The following is a 14,974-nucleotide window of genomic DNA, read 5'->3' on the forward strand; positions in this document are numbered from 1 at the left end:
ACACTTTATCCAGTAAAACTGACCTCCAAATATGAAGTGAGTATAAAATATTCACACGCAAAAAAAAACCAGTAACTTAGAGAGTTTATAAAAAAAATACACCTTTGCAGGAAGCCTTACACCTGAAAGAAAAAGACAGGAGAGAGAGGCTTGGAGGAGAATATAGAAGAAAGAATAGCAGAAGGATAACCAAAGGAGTAAAAAGGCAGAAATATGATAGGACATATGAAAATCAAAGAATTGGAAAGCAGACCTGGCCCAATGGATAGGGTGTCTCCCTACCACATGGGGGGTCCACGGTTCAAACTCCGGGCCTCCTTGACCCATGTGGAGCTGGCCCATGCGCAATGCTGATGAGCACAAGGAGTGCCCTGCTATGCAGGGTGTCCCCCGTGCAGGGGAGTCCCATGCGCAAGGAATGCGCCCCGTAAGGAGAGCCGCCCAGCGTGAAGGAAAGTGCAGCCTGCCCAAGAATGGCCCGCACACACAGAGAGCTGACACAATAAGATGATGCAACAAAAAGAAACACAAATTTCCAGTGCTGCTGATACAGATAGATGTGGTCACAGAAGAACACACAGCGAATGGCCACAGAGAGCAGACAATGGGGTGGGGGGGGGGAAGGGGAGAGAAATTGAAAAAAAAAAACAAAACAACCAAAGAATAAAATGGTGGAAATAAATAATGCATTTACAGTAATATGATTGAATGTGAATGGATTAAATTCCCCAATAAAAAGATACAGGCTGGGAACTGGCTGTGGCTCAATAAGTTGGGCTTCCGTTTACCACATGGAAGGCTCTGGGTTTGCGTCCTAGAGCCTCCTTGTGAAGGTAGGCTGGCCTGCCAGCACCGCCAAGTGCCGCCCAGCCCGCCAGCTCCGCTGAGCGCCACCTGGCCCGCCAGTGCCGTGGAGAACCAACCCAGCAAGGTGACGCAACAAAAAAAAGGAGCACACAGCGAATGGACACAGAGAGCAGACAACAAGCAAGCCACAACGGGGGAGGGAATAAATAAAAAATAAATACAGACACAGAAGAATGCACAGCAAATGGACAGAGAGCAGACAGCACACAAAAAGCCGCAAAGGGGGTGGGGGGGGGAAACATATAGGCTGACAGAATGCTTAAAAAAACATGAGCCATCCATATGCTATTTACAAGAGACACACCTTAGACCCAGGGATATAAACCATCTGAAAGTCAAAGCTGGATAATGATACTCCACGCAAATAGTAACCATGAAAGAGCAGAGGTAGCTATACTCATATCAGACAAAACAGACTTAAATGCAAAAAAGTTATAAGAGTTATAGAAGCCCATTGTATATCAATAAAAGGGACAATACACCAGGAAGATGTAACAGTCATAAATATGTATATATCTAACTAGCATACCCCAAAATACATGAGGAAAACTGACAAAACTGAAGGGAGAAAGAGACATCTCTACAATAATCGTGGAGATTTCAACATACCACTCACATCATTACATAGAAAAAATACACAGAAGATCAACAAGGAAACAGAGAACTTGAACAATAGGATAAATGAGTTAGACCTAACAAGTACATACAGAACATTGGATCCAAGCTCAAGGGGTTATACATTCTTCTCAAGTGCACCCAGATTGCTCTCCAGGATAGAGGTGTTAGGGCACAATGCAACGCTCAATAAATATAAATTGACTGAAATTATACAAAGCACTTTCTGGCATCATAAAGGAATGAAACTGGAATTAATAATAGACAGGAAAGGGGTAAATTCACAAATACGTGGAGGCTAAAAAACATACTCCTAAATAATCAAGGGGTCACAGAAGAAATTGTAAGTCAAATCAGTAAGTATATTGAGATAAATGAAAACGAGAACACAACTTATCAAAACTTATGGAATACAGTGAAGGCAGTTTTGAGAGGGAAATTTATAGTCCTAAATGCCTATATTAAAAAAGAGGAAAGAGATAAAACTCAAAAATTTAACTGAAAAATAGAGAAACTAGAAATAGAACAGCAAATCAATCCCACAGCAAGCAGAAGGAAAGAAATAAAAAAAATTAGAGCAGAAATAAATGGAAAAATAATAGAGAAAATCAAAACCAAAAGCTGGCTGTTTGAGAAGATCAATAAAATGGACAAATCCCTAGTTAGACTAACAAAGAATAAAAGTGAGAAGATGCAAATAAATAAAATCAGAAATGAAAAGGTAGAAATTGTGACTGACCCCACAGAGAGAAAAAGGATAATAGGATATTATGAGAAACTGTATGCCAACAAACTGAAATGGACAAAATTCTAGAAATGTACAAACAACCTACACTAATGCTACAAGAAATACAAGAACTTAACAAACCAATCACATTTAAAGAAAATGAATCAATCATCAAATATCTCCCCCCCCAAAAAAAATCCAGGACAAGATGGCTTCACAGGTATATCCTACCAATCATGAAAAGAATTAACACCAATCCTGTTTAAACTCTTCCAAAAAAATTGAGGAGGAGGGAAAATTACCCACCACATTTTATGAAGCCAACATCATCCTAACAGTAAAGTCAGATAAAGACATCACAAGAGGGAAGTGGACTTGGCCCAATGGACAGGGCGTCCACCTACCACATGGGAGGTCTGTGGTTCAAACCCCGGGCCTCCTTGACCTGTGTGGAGCTGGCCCATGCGCAGTGCTGATGCGCGCAAGGAGTGCCCTGCCACCATGCAGGGGTGGCCCCCATGTAGGGGAGCCCCACGCACAAGGAGCACTCCCCGTAAGGAGAGCTGCCTAACATGAAAGAAAGTCCAGTCTGCCCAGGAGTGGCAGCACACATATGGAGAGCTGATGCAGTAAGATGATGCAACAAAAAGAGACACAGATTCCTGGGCGCTGACAAGAATAGAAGCAGACAAAGAATACACAGCAAATGGACACAGAAAGCAGACAACTGGGGGCGGGGGGAGTAGGGGAGAGAAATAAATAAATAAATAATCTTAAAAAAAAAAAAAGTACAGGACCTACATGCAGAAAACTACAAAACAATCCTAAAAGAAATCAATGAAAACCTAAACAAATGGAAAGACATTCCATGTTCACGGACTGGAAGACTAAATATCATGAAGATGTCAATCCTACCCAACTGATTTATAGATTCAATGCAATACCAATGAAAATTCCAACAGCCGACTTTACAGTAATAGAAGGCAATTACCAAATGCATTTGGAAGGGAAAGTGCACCCAAAATAGCCAAAAGCTTTCTAAAAAAGAAGAGCAACATGGGAGGAATTTCACTGTCTGACCTTGAAACATATTACAAAGCTACAGTAGTCAAAACAGCTTAGCACTGGCACAAAGAGAGACACATCAATCAGTGGAATAGAATTGAGAGTCCAGAAGTGAAAGTTCACCTCTATGATCTACTAGTTTTTGAGAAACCTACAAAGTCCATGTTAATGGGACAAAACAGTCTCTTCAACAAATGGTGCTGGGAGAACTGGATCTCTATAAGCAAAAGAATGAAAGAGGAGCCCTATCTCACTTCCTATAAAGGAATCAACTCAAAATGGCTCAAACACCTAAATATAAAAGCCAGGACCATAAAATTACTAGAAAAAAATGTAGGGACACATCATCAAGACCTTGTAGTGGGTGGGATTTCTTGGACCTTATACCCAAAGTGTAGCAACAAAAGAAAAAAATAGATAAATGGGATCTCCTCAAAATTAAACACTTTTACACCTCTCACACTTGTCAAAGTGTGAAAAGGCTTACTCTCCAATTTATTTGTCACCCATGACAACTAACAAGGAGGTGATGATGGTCAACTACCATACCAAGGAAGTAGAGAGTGTGCAACTACAAGTAAGAAAGCCCCATCCATCAGCCCTAATAGATGGCAGCCTCCTCTTAATTAGAGGCAGAGTGGACATCACTGTCCCAGAAACCTCAGGATTGGGGAATGAACTATGGACTAAAGTAAACTTACTGGTATTCTGCTGTAGACTTATTGTGATTCTAGCAATGGAAGAAATTACATCATTGATGTGGAAGCACTAGCCACTGGAGGTTCTAAGGGCAGGGAAAGGGAAAAACAGGTATGATACAGGGGCTTTTTCGGGATTTGGGAATTGCTCTGAATGACATTGCAATGACAGGTACAGGTATAATACAGGGGCTTTTTCGGGATGTGGGAATTGCCCTGAATGACATTACAATGACAGGTACAGGCCGTTATATACCGTGCCATAACCTACAGAATTGGGTGGGAGAGTGTAAACTATAATGTAGTGGCAATGTTACAAAATGTGTTCATCAACAGTAACAAATGTACCACAATAATGAAGGATAATGTTAATGCGGGAAAGCGTGGGAGGGGTAGGGAATGGGGCATATGGGAATCCCCTACATTTTTTATGTAACATTTATGTAATCTATCTTTAAAAAAAGGTGAGGGGGTGAAAAGGCAGCCTATTCAATGGGAGAATATATTTGGAAATCTCATGTCTGTTAAGGGTTTAATATCTAGGATATATAAAGAGATGTTACAACTCAATGATAAAAAGACAAATGACCCAATTAAAACATGGGCAAAAGATGTGAATAGATATTTGTCCAAAGAAGAAATACAAATGGCAAAAAAAAAAAAAACACATGAAAAAATGTTCAACATCACTAATGATTAAGGAAATGTAAATCAAAGCTACAATGAGATATCATTTCACATATCAGAATGGCCACTATTAAAAAGACAGAGAACTACAAGTGTTGGAGAGGATGTGGAGAGATAGGAACACTCATTCACTGTTAGTGGGAATGCAGACTGGTACAGCCCCTGTGGAGGACTGTTTGGCCTTTTCTAAAGAAGTTGAATATAGATTTGCTATGTATTCCAGCAATACCACTACTGGGAATATACCCAGAACTGAGAGCAGTGACACAAACAGACATCTGCACACCTATGTTCATAGTGGCGTTATTCATGATTGCCAGAAGTCAGAAACAACCCAGGTGTCCACCAACCAATGAATGGATAAACAAACTGTGGTGTAATCAAAAGGTGGAATATTATGCAGTTGTAAGAAGAAATAAAATCAAATCGGTAAATACATTGAGACAAATGAAAACAAGAACACAAAAAATTTCCAGAAAAATTTCATTTGACAACATGAATGAACCTGGAGGACATTATGTTGAGTGAATCAAGCCAGGCATAAAAGGACAAATTCTGTACAATTGTGTTACTATGAACTAAATATATTGTGTAAGATATTGTATGATTCCATTTATATAAAATGTAAACATAAATCAATTTATAAAGATGGAATTTGATTAGTGGTTATGAAGGGCTAGGGAAGGCATGCTAAGGGGTGTACACTTTTTATTTTTGGAGTAATGAAATAATTCTAAAATTTTTTGTGATGATGAATACACACTTTGTGATTATACTAAAAACCACTGATATACATTTTAGATAGATCGTATGTATGTGAATATATCTCAGTAAAACTGCTTAATAAATAATTGTGCAAGAATAGTGAGAAATAGGAGCTATGTACAAGCAGAGGAAACAGATTGAGAGGTGAAGAATTTTCTTGTCTGTTTTTTAAATTATTATTATTAAAATAATGAAAATGCTCTAATAATGATTGATGTGATGAATGTGCACAACTATGTGATTGTACCATACACCACTGATTGTACACTTTGGGTGAATCGTATGCTTTATTAATATGTATCAATAAAATTGATTTGTTAAAAAAGAACTATATAAAAGATGGCAGAGCCGGAGGAGTTAATATTTCAGTATTCAAGTTTATATTTTTTCAGTATATTCATAAAATATTTGAGAAAATTTCTTGAAACTGCCAGATACAAATTATTATATAATAAAATCTTTTAAATTAACAGAAACGTGAATTAAAGAGAAAACTCTGAGTTTTAAAAATGCACTAAATATTTTCTTTTAATTCAGAATATCTTTTTGTCAGACATGCAAAAATTTCATATTAGGAAAACATCAGAAACAAAATTTCAGTTTTTTTAATTTTATTTTTCTTTCTGAGGAGGTTCATATAATCCTATTTTAGAAATAGGCACTAAAGGAAAATATATATGTTTATTACATAAACATCTTAAGTAGAAAAACTCTGATATAACTTTTATATCCTTTTAAACAATATTATTTTACAATGTAAAATGAATAGACATGATATAATAGACTAAAAGTCATTTTATTTGATGAAACAATTACTTCCTCACCCAGATACTGTTACTAGTAACAATGAGAAGCTGTTACTTTATTAGTAAAATTTTTCTAGAAAAATTTCTATTTCTATACCACAAATATGTCAATGCCATTTATGTGTGCTATGCATTCAGAGAGATGCTCTGGTTTCCTTTAGAATTTCTGTTCAGTTATCAAATTCTGAATAAAGTTCTCTTACCTTTGTTATAAGATAACCTGCCCAGGATGCTGACCATTCTGCAAAGTTATTACCTAATTTACTTAAGTAAATTGGTTTCTTTACTCCAGACCAATCTGTTGACTTCTGAGAACTCTTATATCTGTAATTTTGAAAATTTGTTTATTAAAATATATATAGTATATATCCATCAGTTTAGAACTTTAGTTTAAAAAGTATAAGCAACTATATAACTCCTTCACTGACTACCCCACTACTTACTGCCTTGCCTTAAACTGTAGTCTGGTTAAAGACATTACTTTCCCTCTATCCTTAAGGTAGGGTGGGAGAGATCATTCTTGCACACCCCAAGTACTTCAAAAGATTTGCTCTTGAGTCTGCATCCTCTTCTTCATCAATGCTCTTTTCAGATCCTTCCAACTCCATTCTTATGTAAGAAAGACCTATTGCTTTGATGTTCAAGCCACCTAATTATGCCATTCTCTATGACTCCTCATTATGGGCATCTACCAAACCTGATAAACTCATTGGTATTTTAAGTACATGTCTCAATGTCTTCCTTTGTTCCCCAAGTTTTATCATTCTGAATGCCTTCATTGTCTGCCTGGACCACCTAATCAATCTGGAATGTCTCAGTGACTTCCACCCCTACTCCATTATCAGATTTCCTTAACAATATGTTGAAATGTCCTCACAATACATGTGTTCTATTTAACTGAGATCTCTGTCTCCTTACCCTGCCGTACTCTCCTGATCTATCACACCCTCCTCTCTAACCTCATTCTCTAAAGACCTTTGTCTCCAAGGTCCTTCACTTCAAGCACTCTTAAGGGGTAATATCCTCTATCTACTCCATTGCCCCATTGTCTTTAATAGCTTTACTTATCTGACAACTGCCTGCCAGGATCAATTTAAATGTTTGCTTTCACTAAAATGATACCCAGGCCACTGAACACTGAAATAAGAAAGTCACTAAAATGCTTATTAGTGCTACTATAAATTCTTTTTTTAAGTATTTTTTATTGTATTTTTTTAAAAGATACATAGATCACAAAAAATATTACATTAAAAAATATAAGACGTTCCAATATACCCCACAGCCCACTCCACCCACTCCTCCCACATCAACAACCTCTTTCATCACTGTGGCACATTCATTGCATTTCACTCTCCCCCAGTACACTCAGTGGGTTAGGGTTAATCCTTGATCTTTAATATCAAAGGATTATAAGTCCTTAATCTTTAATATCACAGGACTCTCTATGCTGCCCAGAAATATTAGGTTTTTAAATGTTTTAAATTTTAAGTTTTAAAATGAACTTATCTAGAAAACTACTGATATCAGGGTACAAACTAGATTCTGCCTAATCACATCCTGATGTTTTCTCATAAAATTATTTCTATGGTATCTTTAAACTACAGACCTATTTAGTTTTAAAAGTCAAATGTTCCCAATATTGGCCATCCTTTAATCCAGGATTAGTCATTTTATATATTCATATAAAACTATTTAGTTCAATTGAAAAAATATTTCAAGGAGACAATAGGATTATAACTTCAAGGCAGTAACATGGAAATCCTTTTAGGAAATTCTTTATTTCCTGCAGGTTCACTGGAGCAAACAAATATCAGGCAGCTCAAACTATATTTCCTCATCTATGGCTAATGTGGTATCTTGGTGTTTCATACAAAAGAGTATCAACTTCATTGATAATGCCCTCTATCAACCTCTTATTTTTATGAAGCAACAATTTCAGTGAGCAGAATCCAGCTAGATAAATCTCCTAATTTCTATCATAAGTGTGGTTTATAGATAAATCTTCTAATTTCTGACACTGTATAAAATTTCCATCTTTGGATCCAGATTCTTGGACCCAGGATAGATAAAGCAACCTCTGGATCAGATATAAAAGAAGAAGATCATGTGTAGTCTTGTCGCTTTGCAAAGATAGTTCTTATATGTAACCATTTAAATGTTGCTTCTTGTGAAAGTAGGCAGTAGCCAGCTCCTCTCCCATATACCCCAAAAGAAAAAAATTGAACAAGTTGGACTGAATAAGGATTTATTATTCAGCTTTTAGGTATCTTTTTTTCTTTTCTTTTGAGGTACTAGAGCCACGGATTGAATCCAGGACTTCGTATGTGAGAAGCCAGTGCTCAACCACTGAGTCACATTGGTGACCACACTGGTTAATGCCTTTGTTTGCTTGTCTATTTTTTCATTTTGTTTTTAGGAGGCACTGGGAACTGAACCCAGGATCTCCCATGTGGGAAGCAGGCACTCAACCACTTGAGCCACACTGGCTTCCCACTAGGTAATTTTAAATATCTTCTTAATTCCCAACAATGGTCATACAAGGTGAGTACAATTAACTTCATTTGCAAGATGAAAAAATTGAGATGTGAAAATGATAAGTAACTTTCATGAGACCTCACTGCTAGCAAGTAAAGAGGTAAAAATTCAAGCCTAAGTCTATATGACTCCAAAGGCCATAAACTTCCACTAGATCACAGAAGCTCTTAGGTATCAGAGTTTCCTAGGAAGCGGACTTGGCCCAGTGGTTAGGGCATCTGTCAACCATATGGGAGGTCTGCGGTTCAAACCCCAGGCCTCCTTGACCCGTGTGGAGCTGGCCCATGAGTAGTGCTGATGCACGCAAGGAGTGCCCTGCCACGCAGGGGTGTCCCCTGCGTAGGCGAACCCCATGCGCAAGGAGTGCGCTCCGTAAGGAGACCCGTCCAGCGCAAAAGAAAGTGCAGCCTGCCTAGGAATGGCGCTGCACACATGGAGAGTTGACACAAGATGATGCAACAAAAAGAAACACAGATTCCCATGCTGCTGACAACAACAGAAGTGGACAAAGAAAAACACACAGCAAATAGACACAGAGAACAGACAACTGGGGTGGGCGGAGGGGAGAGAAATAAATAAATAAATCTTTAAAAAAAAAAGTTTCCTATAAAATACAGAACAGAGAAAAGGGGAATTGTTGAGCCCCAAAAAGAAAAAACAAATTTTAACTACAGAAGGATTTTATTTTATGTTAATAAAGTATATCTTTAAATAATTCTAGTCATAAGAAACAAAATTATTTTTAAAAGATTTCTAAATATAAAAAGATATCTAGCAAATAAATATGCTTGCCTAAAAGCATTTATAAAGAATTTTACCACAAATTCTAGGCACTTAATTAAGGACAAAAAAAGTAATTTACTGAAGTTTACAAATTTAATAAGAATATGACTAGAATACCTAAAAGTATAGTTTTTAACTAAAAATAATACATCATTTTATGGATTTCAATCAACCCTAACTAAGTTATTTAAATTGAAAGAAGTTGAGAAAATACTTTTTCTTTTAAAAAGTAGGAGAAAATATATTTGTGAAGACAAACTGGGAAGGGACAAAAAGCTCTCTAATTGGGATTACTAAAGGCTTTGAGACTAGACTAGCTTTAAACTCAAATTTCTAAATTATTCCTGATTAAGCTTCAATTTATTCAACATAAAGTAGACTCTTTCAAAGTATTAATGTTTTTCATTTCAACTGTCAGTAATTCTTTTAGTTTCAATTAATTCGACCAAATACTTAAAGTTATAGAAGTTAAACCAATGAACAGACTGCAGTTTTCATTCTAACATGACAACACACATAAATCCTGGTAGAATATACATATAGAACATAATAAACATAGTTTAATTGTTAAAAAGCTGCCTCAAAAATAGCATTATTTTAATGAAATTAATAACAATATTTTGAAAATAGTTTTAATGTAACTATATACCTGGTATTTAGATGAGGTTCCAATATTTCCCGAACATGCTCAGGAAATCTCCTCCATAATTGGTGACCTGAGCCATCAGTCTGCATTTCTCTACAGTCATAAATAGCAAGTAACTCCTATAAACACACATTTACATTTGCAAGTCAACAGTGAAATGGATATTCATCAATGTTCTATATATTATGGTTATAAAAATACATAGAAAAACACACAGAATTATAAAACTTTGGAGTGCCAAAAAAGCTTAAGACATTTATTTCAATGACTAGGAACCATTTAGGTGACTTAATCCAGGACATGAAGTACTTGAATGTGAAGCCAGTTTGTATTCTATAAATAAAAGATTCAAAGCCATTTGGAGGAAAAAATTGGAATTTCCTATTTACAGAAGCAAATCCTTTTCATAATTTTAACAAGAGCAACTTCAAATCCAAAAGAGTCCACAAATTCAAGGTATCACACATTCTAGATATGAAATACCAAATATATAATTCTGAAAATAGAATGTAAATGTTAAAGACCAATTCACAGCCTGAGATTTAAATGACAATAATTACTTTCCTTTCAAACTAAAACAAATAGGATATTAAAAATGAAGAAAGAAAATATTTGTCACTAATATCAACCTTCAAAACAAGTAAAATATGTTAGGGTATTCTATCTTTCACCACCTATTATTCTTTCTTTCCACTTCCAGGAAAATGACCTTATACAACAGAAATTTCCTAATACTGTAAAATATAAGCACTGTCTAGTAAGATATGAACTTCATACTTTATACTACATTTTTAATAAATGTAAGAAAATTAATGAAAAATTAAAATAAAGAAATGTGAAACTACTTTTCATTTAACTTTGAGCTGGTATTAATATTTTTTGAAGCCAGCCTTCTCTGATATTTGGAAAAGTAGTTCTAGCCAACAGATGCTCTCTTACTCAACCTTCAATAACAGACTTACTAGATCAGCAATTCTCTAACTTTTTGGTTTCAGGTTATTGAGGAACTTAAAAAGCTTTTGTATATATGGATTATATTTAATGATATTTACATTAGAAATTAAGAAATATTAGAATAAGTATTTTAACTCAGTTAAAAATAACAATGATAAATCCATTAAATGGAAACATAAATAATGTGTTAAGGAAAAATTATATTTTCCATAAAAAAAACTTGTGATAAGAATGTAATTGTTTTACAATTTTCAAATCTTTTTAACAGCTGGTTTCTGTGTTCTCTGGTTTCTTCACAAGTGAGCCTGAGAGGCTTGGGGCATTCACCTCTTTGATCAGATTTCATATGATCCACATATGAAATCTAATTATTGTTATCAAATGGATCAGAGATGGGGGCCAAGCAATTTCCTCTTGTACTGAGTTTGTGCTCTGCGTATCTTCACGACTGCAGTTCAATTTGCAGGTGTCTGATTCATCTCTGAACACACTTTCCATGACAGCCAGAGGGTCCCGATCCACACTATTATGCTCACATAGACTGTGACTATTGCCTGGTTCACGATAACTGCTAGAAAGGTTCCTCGAATTACCAAAGCAAGACATGGAGACCTTGCCATCCAACACCTCCCCAGTCTTCTCCAAAGTGGAGGCAGATGTGTGAATTGCAGAGTCCCCTTTTAAGAGGGAAGGAGAACTAGAGTACATCTGCAGCTTAGCAGACAGGGACCAAGAAGGTCTAATGCAATTTTTGTTGACAGGCAAGGGGCTGGTGACAGGAGGATCTGGATGGCAAGCTTTGATGACGGACACTTCTCTCAAATGGCTAAGTTGAAAAGCCTCTACTGTCTTTGCTCCTTTCTCTGGTCATCTTCCTGAACTCTGAGAATGAGGCCAGGAGGTGCGTTGGGAGCAAGCTGCAGAGGTCATCACATTGGCTTGCTTGCTCCCTGGGAGCCAACTCATGGTTTTCACACAGGGAAGAACTTGCAAAGCCTGCCACTGAGCAGTTGGTAGACCATGAGGTACCAACTGATTTTTGACAAGGCTACCAAGTCCACTCTATCAGGAAATAGTCTCATCCATAGACAGTGCTGGGAGAACTGGATATCCATATGCAAAAGAATGAAAGAGGACCTCTATGTCCCACCATATACAAAATCTTACTCATAAGGGATGAAAAAGTAGGACTATAGAAGTCCTAGAAGAAAATGTATAGAAAAATCTTCAGGGTTTTGTGTTAAGCAATGGTTTCTTAGACTTTACACCCAAAGCACAAGCAACAAAAGAAAAAACAGATAAATCAGACATCATCAAAATTAAAAACTTTTGCATATCAAAGGACTTTACCATGAAAGTGAAAAGACAATCTACTCGATGGGAAAAAATATTTGAAAACCACGTATCTGATAAGGATTTAATATTCAGAATATATAAAGAAATCCCACGACTCAGCAATAAAAAGACAAACAACCCTGTTAAAAAATGGGCAAAAGACTGAATAGACATTTCTCCAAAGAGGATATACTAATGGCTAAAAAGCACACGAAAAGATGTTCAACATTACCTAGCTATTAAGGAAATGCAAACCAAAGCCATAATGAGATACCATTTCACATCCACTAGAATGGCTACTATTACCAAAAAAAACCCCAGAAAATTACAAGTGTTGGAGAGGATGTGGAGAAATAGGGACACTTATTCATTGTTGGTGGGAATTTAAAATAGTGGAGGCTTTGTGGAAGTTTGGCAGTTCCTCAGAAAGCTAAGTATAGCACCATATAGCCTGGCAACTCCATTTCTACATACATACCCAAAAGAACTGAAAGCAGGGACTCAAACAGGTATTTCCACACCAATGTTCATATCAGCAATTATTCACAATTTTCAAAAGATGCAAGCAAACCAAGTGCCCATCAACTAAAGAGTGGATAAACAAAATGTATATACACTCAAGGAAATAATGTTCAGTCATCAAAAGACATGAAGTCATGATAACATGCAACAAGTGACAACATGGGTGAACTTTCAAGACATTATGCTGAGTGAAATAAGCCAGAAACAAAAGGACAAATATTGTATGATCTCACTGATATGAATTAATTTGAACAAGCAAATTCATAGAGTTAGAGTCTAGAATACCGGTTACCAGGGGATGGGATGGGGTCACAGAATGGGGAGTTAAAGCTTAATTTGTACAGAATTTCTATTAAGGGTGATTGTAAGGTTTTGGATATGGATGGTGGCAATGGTAGCACATTACTGTGTGTACCTAACAACACTGAATTATATATGTTAATGTGGTTAAAAGAGGAAATTTTAGGTTGTGTATATATATATAAATATATACATATACACACTAGAAGAAAAACTAAAAGATAAAATATAGAACTGAAAAGCACAGTGAACCCTATTATAACAATAGACTGCAGCTAATAGTACAAGTTTAAGTGTTCTTTCATGAATTATAACAAATGCACCACACTAATACAAGGTGTTAATAATAATGTGTTAAATGGGGGAAAATATGCCTAATGTAAACTATGGGCCATAGTTAATACTACAATTTTAATATTCTTTCATCAATTGTAACTAAGGTACCACACCAATCCAAAGTGTCAACAATAGGGGGTATAATGGAACACTGTAAGGTTTATGATTTTTTGTAAAGCTACTTCTCTAATTTAAAAAAACGAAAATTTTTAAAAAAGATCTCAAATCAGAGACCTAATCTCACAAATAGAGGAACTAGAAAAAGAAGAGCAAACCAAATTACTAAGGATTAGAGCAGAAGCATATGAAATAGGAACTAGAAAAACCTACAGAGAAAATTAAAAACCATGGTTAGTTCTTTGAAAAGATTAATAAAATTGACAAAGCTTCAGCTAGACAAACAAAGAACAAAAGAAAGAGGAGGCAAATAACAAAAATCAGGAAAGAAATGGGGGATATTACTATTGAATTTCAGAAAGGATTATAAGGACATGCTATGAACAATTCTATGCCATCAAATTAGACAACCTAGAAATGAAGAAATTCCTAGAAACACACAAATTACCTAAACTGACTTAAGAAATAGATCTTAACAGAGCAAGGAACAAGTAAGGAGATTGAGTCGAGAATCAAAAATCTCACAACAAAGAAAATCCTGGGACAAGATGGCTTCACTGGTGAATTTACCAAATATTCAAAGAAAAATTATCACTCAAAGAAGAATTAATCCATCTTAAACTCTTTCAAAATTTTCTGGAGAAGGGAACACTTTCTAAATCATTTATGAGGCCAGCATCATTCTAATATCAAACCAGATAAAGATATCACAAGTAAAGAAAATTACCAACCAATACCCATTGGCAAATAAATGCAAATATCCTTAACAAAATATTAGCAAACTGAATGCAATTGCACATTAAAAGGATTATTATATGCCATGACTAAATGGGATTTACAGCAAGAATGCAAGGGGGGTTCAACGTAAGAAAATCAATGACATGCATATTAATGAGAGAAAGGAAAAAAGACCATTTGATCATTTCAAAGGATGCAGAAAAGGCATGTGATAAAATCCAGCACCCCTTCTTGACGAAAACCATCAGATATCTCGGAACAGTAGAGAACCTCCTCAACATGTAAAGGGTATAAATGAAAAAAAACCAAAACAAAACAGCTAACATTATGAATGAAAGTGTTCTCCTCTATTTCCAGGAACAAGAAAAGGATGCCCACTACCACCATTCCTACTCAACATTGTAATGAAAATGCTAGTCAGAGCAATTAGGAGAGAAAATGAAATAAAAGTTATCCAAAAAAGGCAGCAAGACCTAAA

The 14,974-nt window shown here is 35.8% G+C and overlaps 1 protein-coding gene across 2 annotated transcripts in view; it reads right to left on the bottom strand.

The window, feature by feature from the left end:
• ATR (ATR serine/threonine kinase) overlaps positions 1 to 14,974 on the bottom strand; it is a 137,683-nt gene that overhangs the window by 59,530 nt on the left and 63,179 nt on the right. For both annotated transcript variants that reach the window (XM_004459229.5, XM_023588982.3), the window contains exons 24-25: positions 10,198 to 10,313; positions 6,434 to 6,554 (exon numbers count right to left, since the gene is read on the bottom strand). In XM_004459229.5, coding sequence (XP_004459286.1) covers positions 6,434 to 6,554; positions 10,198 to 10,313 — 237 coding nt within the window. The remainder of the gene's footprint in view (positions 1 to 6,433; positions 6,555 to 10,197; positions 10,314 to 14,974) is intronic.

This window comes from Dasypus novemcinctus, chromosome 4 (assembly GCF_030445035.2).
Source record: "Dasypus novemcinctus isolate mDasNov1 chromosome 4, mDasNov1.1.hap2, whole genome shotgun sequence".
NCBI classification, from domain to species: Eukaryota; Metazoa; Chordata; class Mammalia; order Cingulata; family Dasypodidae; genus Dasypus; species Dasypus novemcinctus.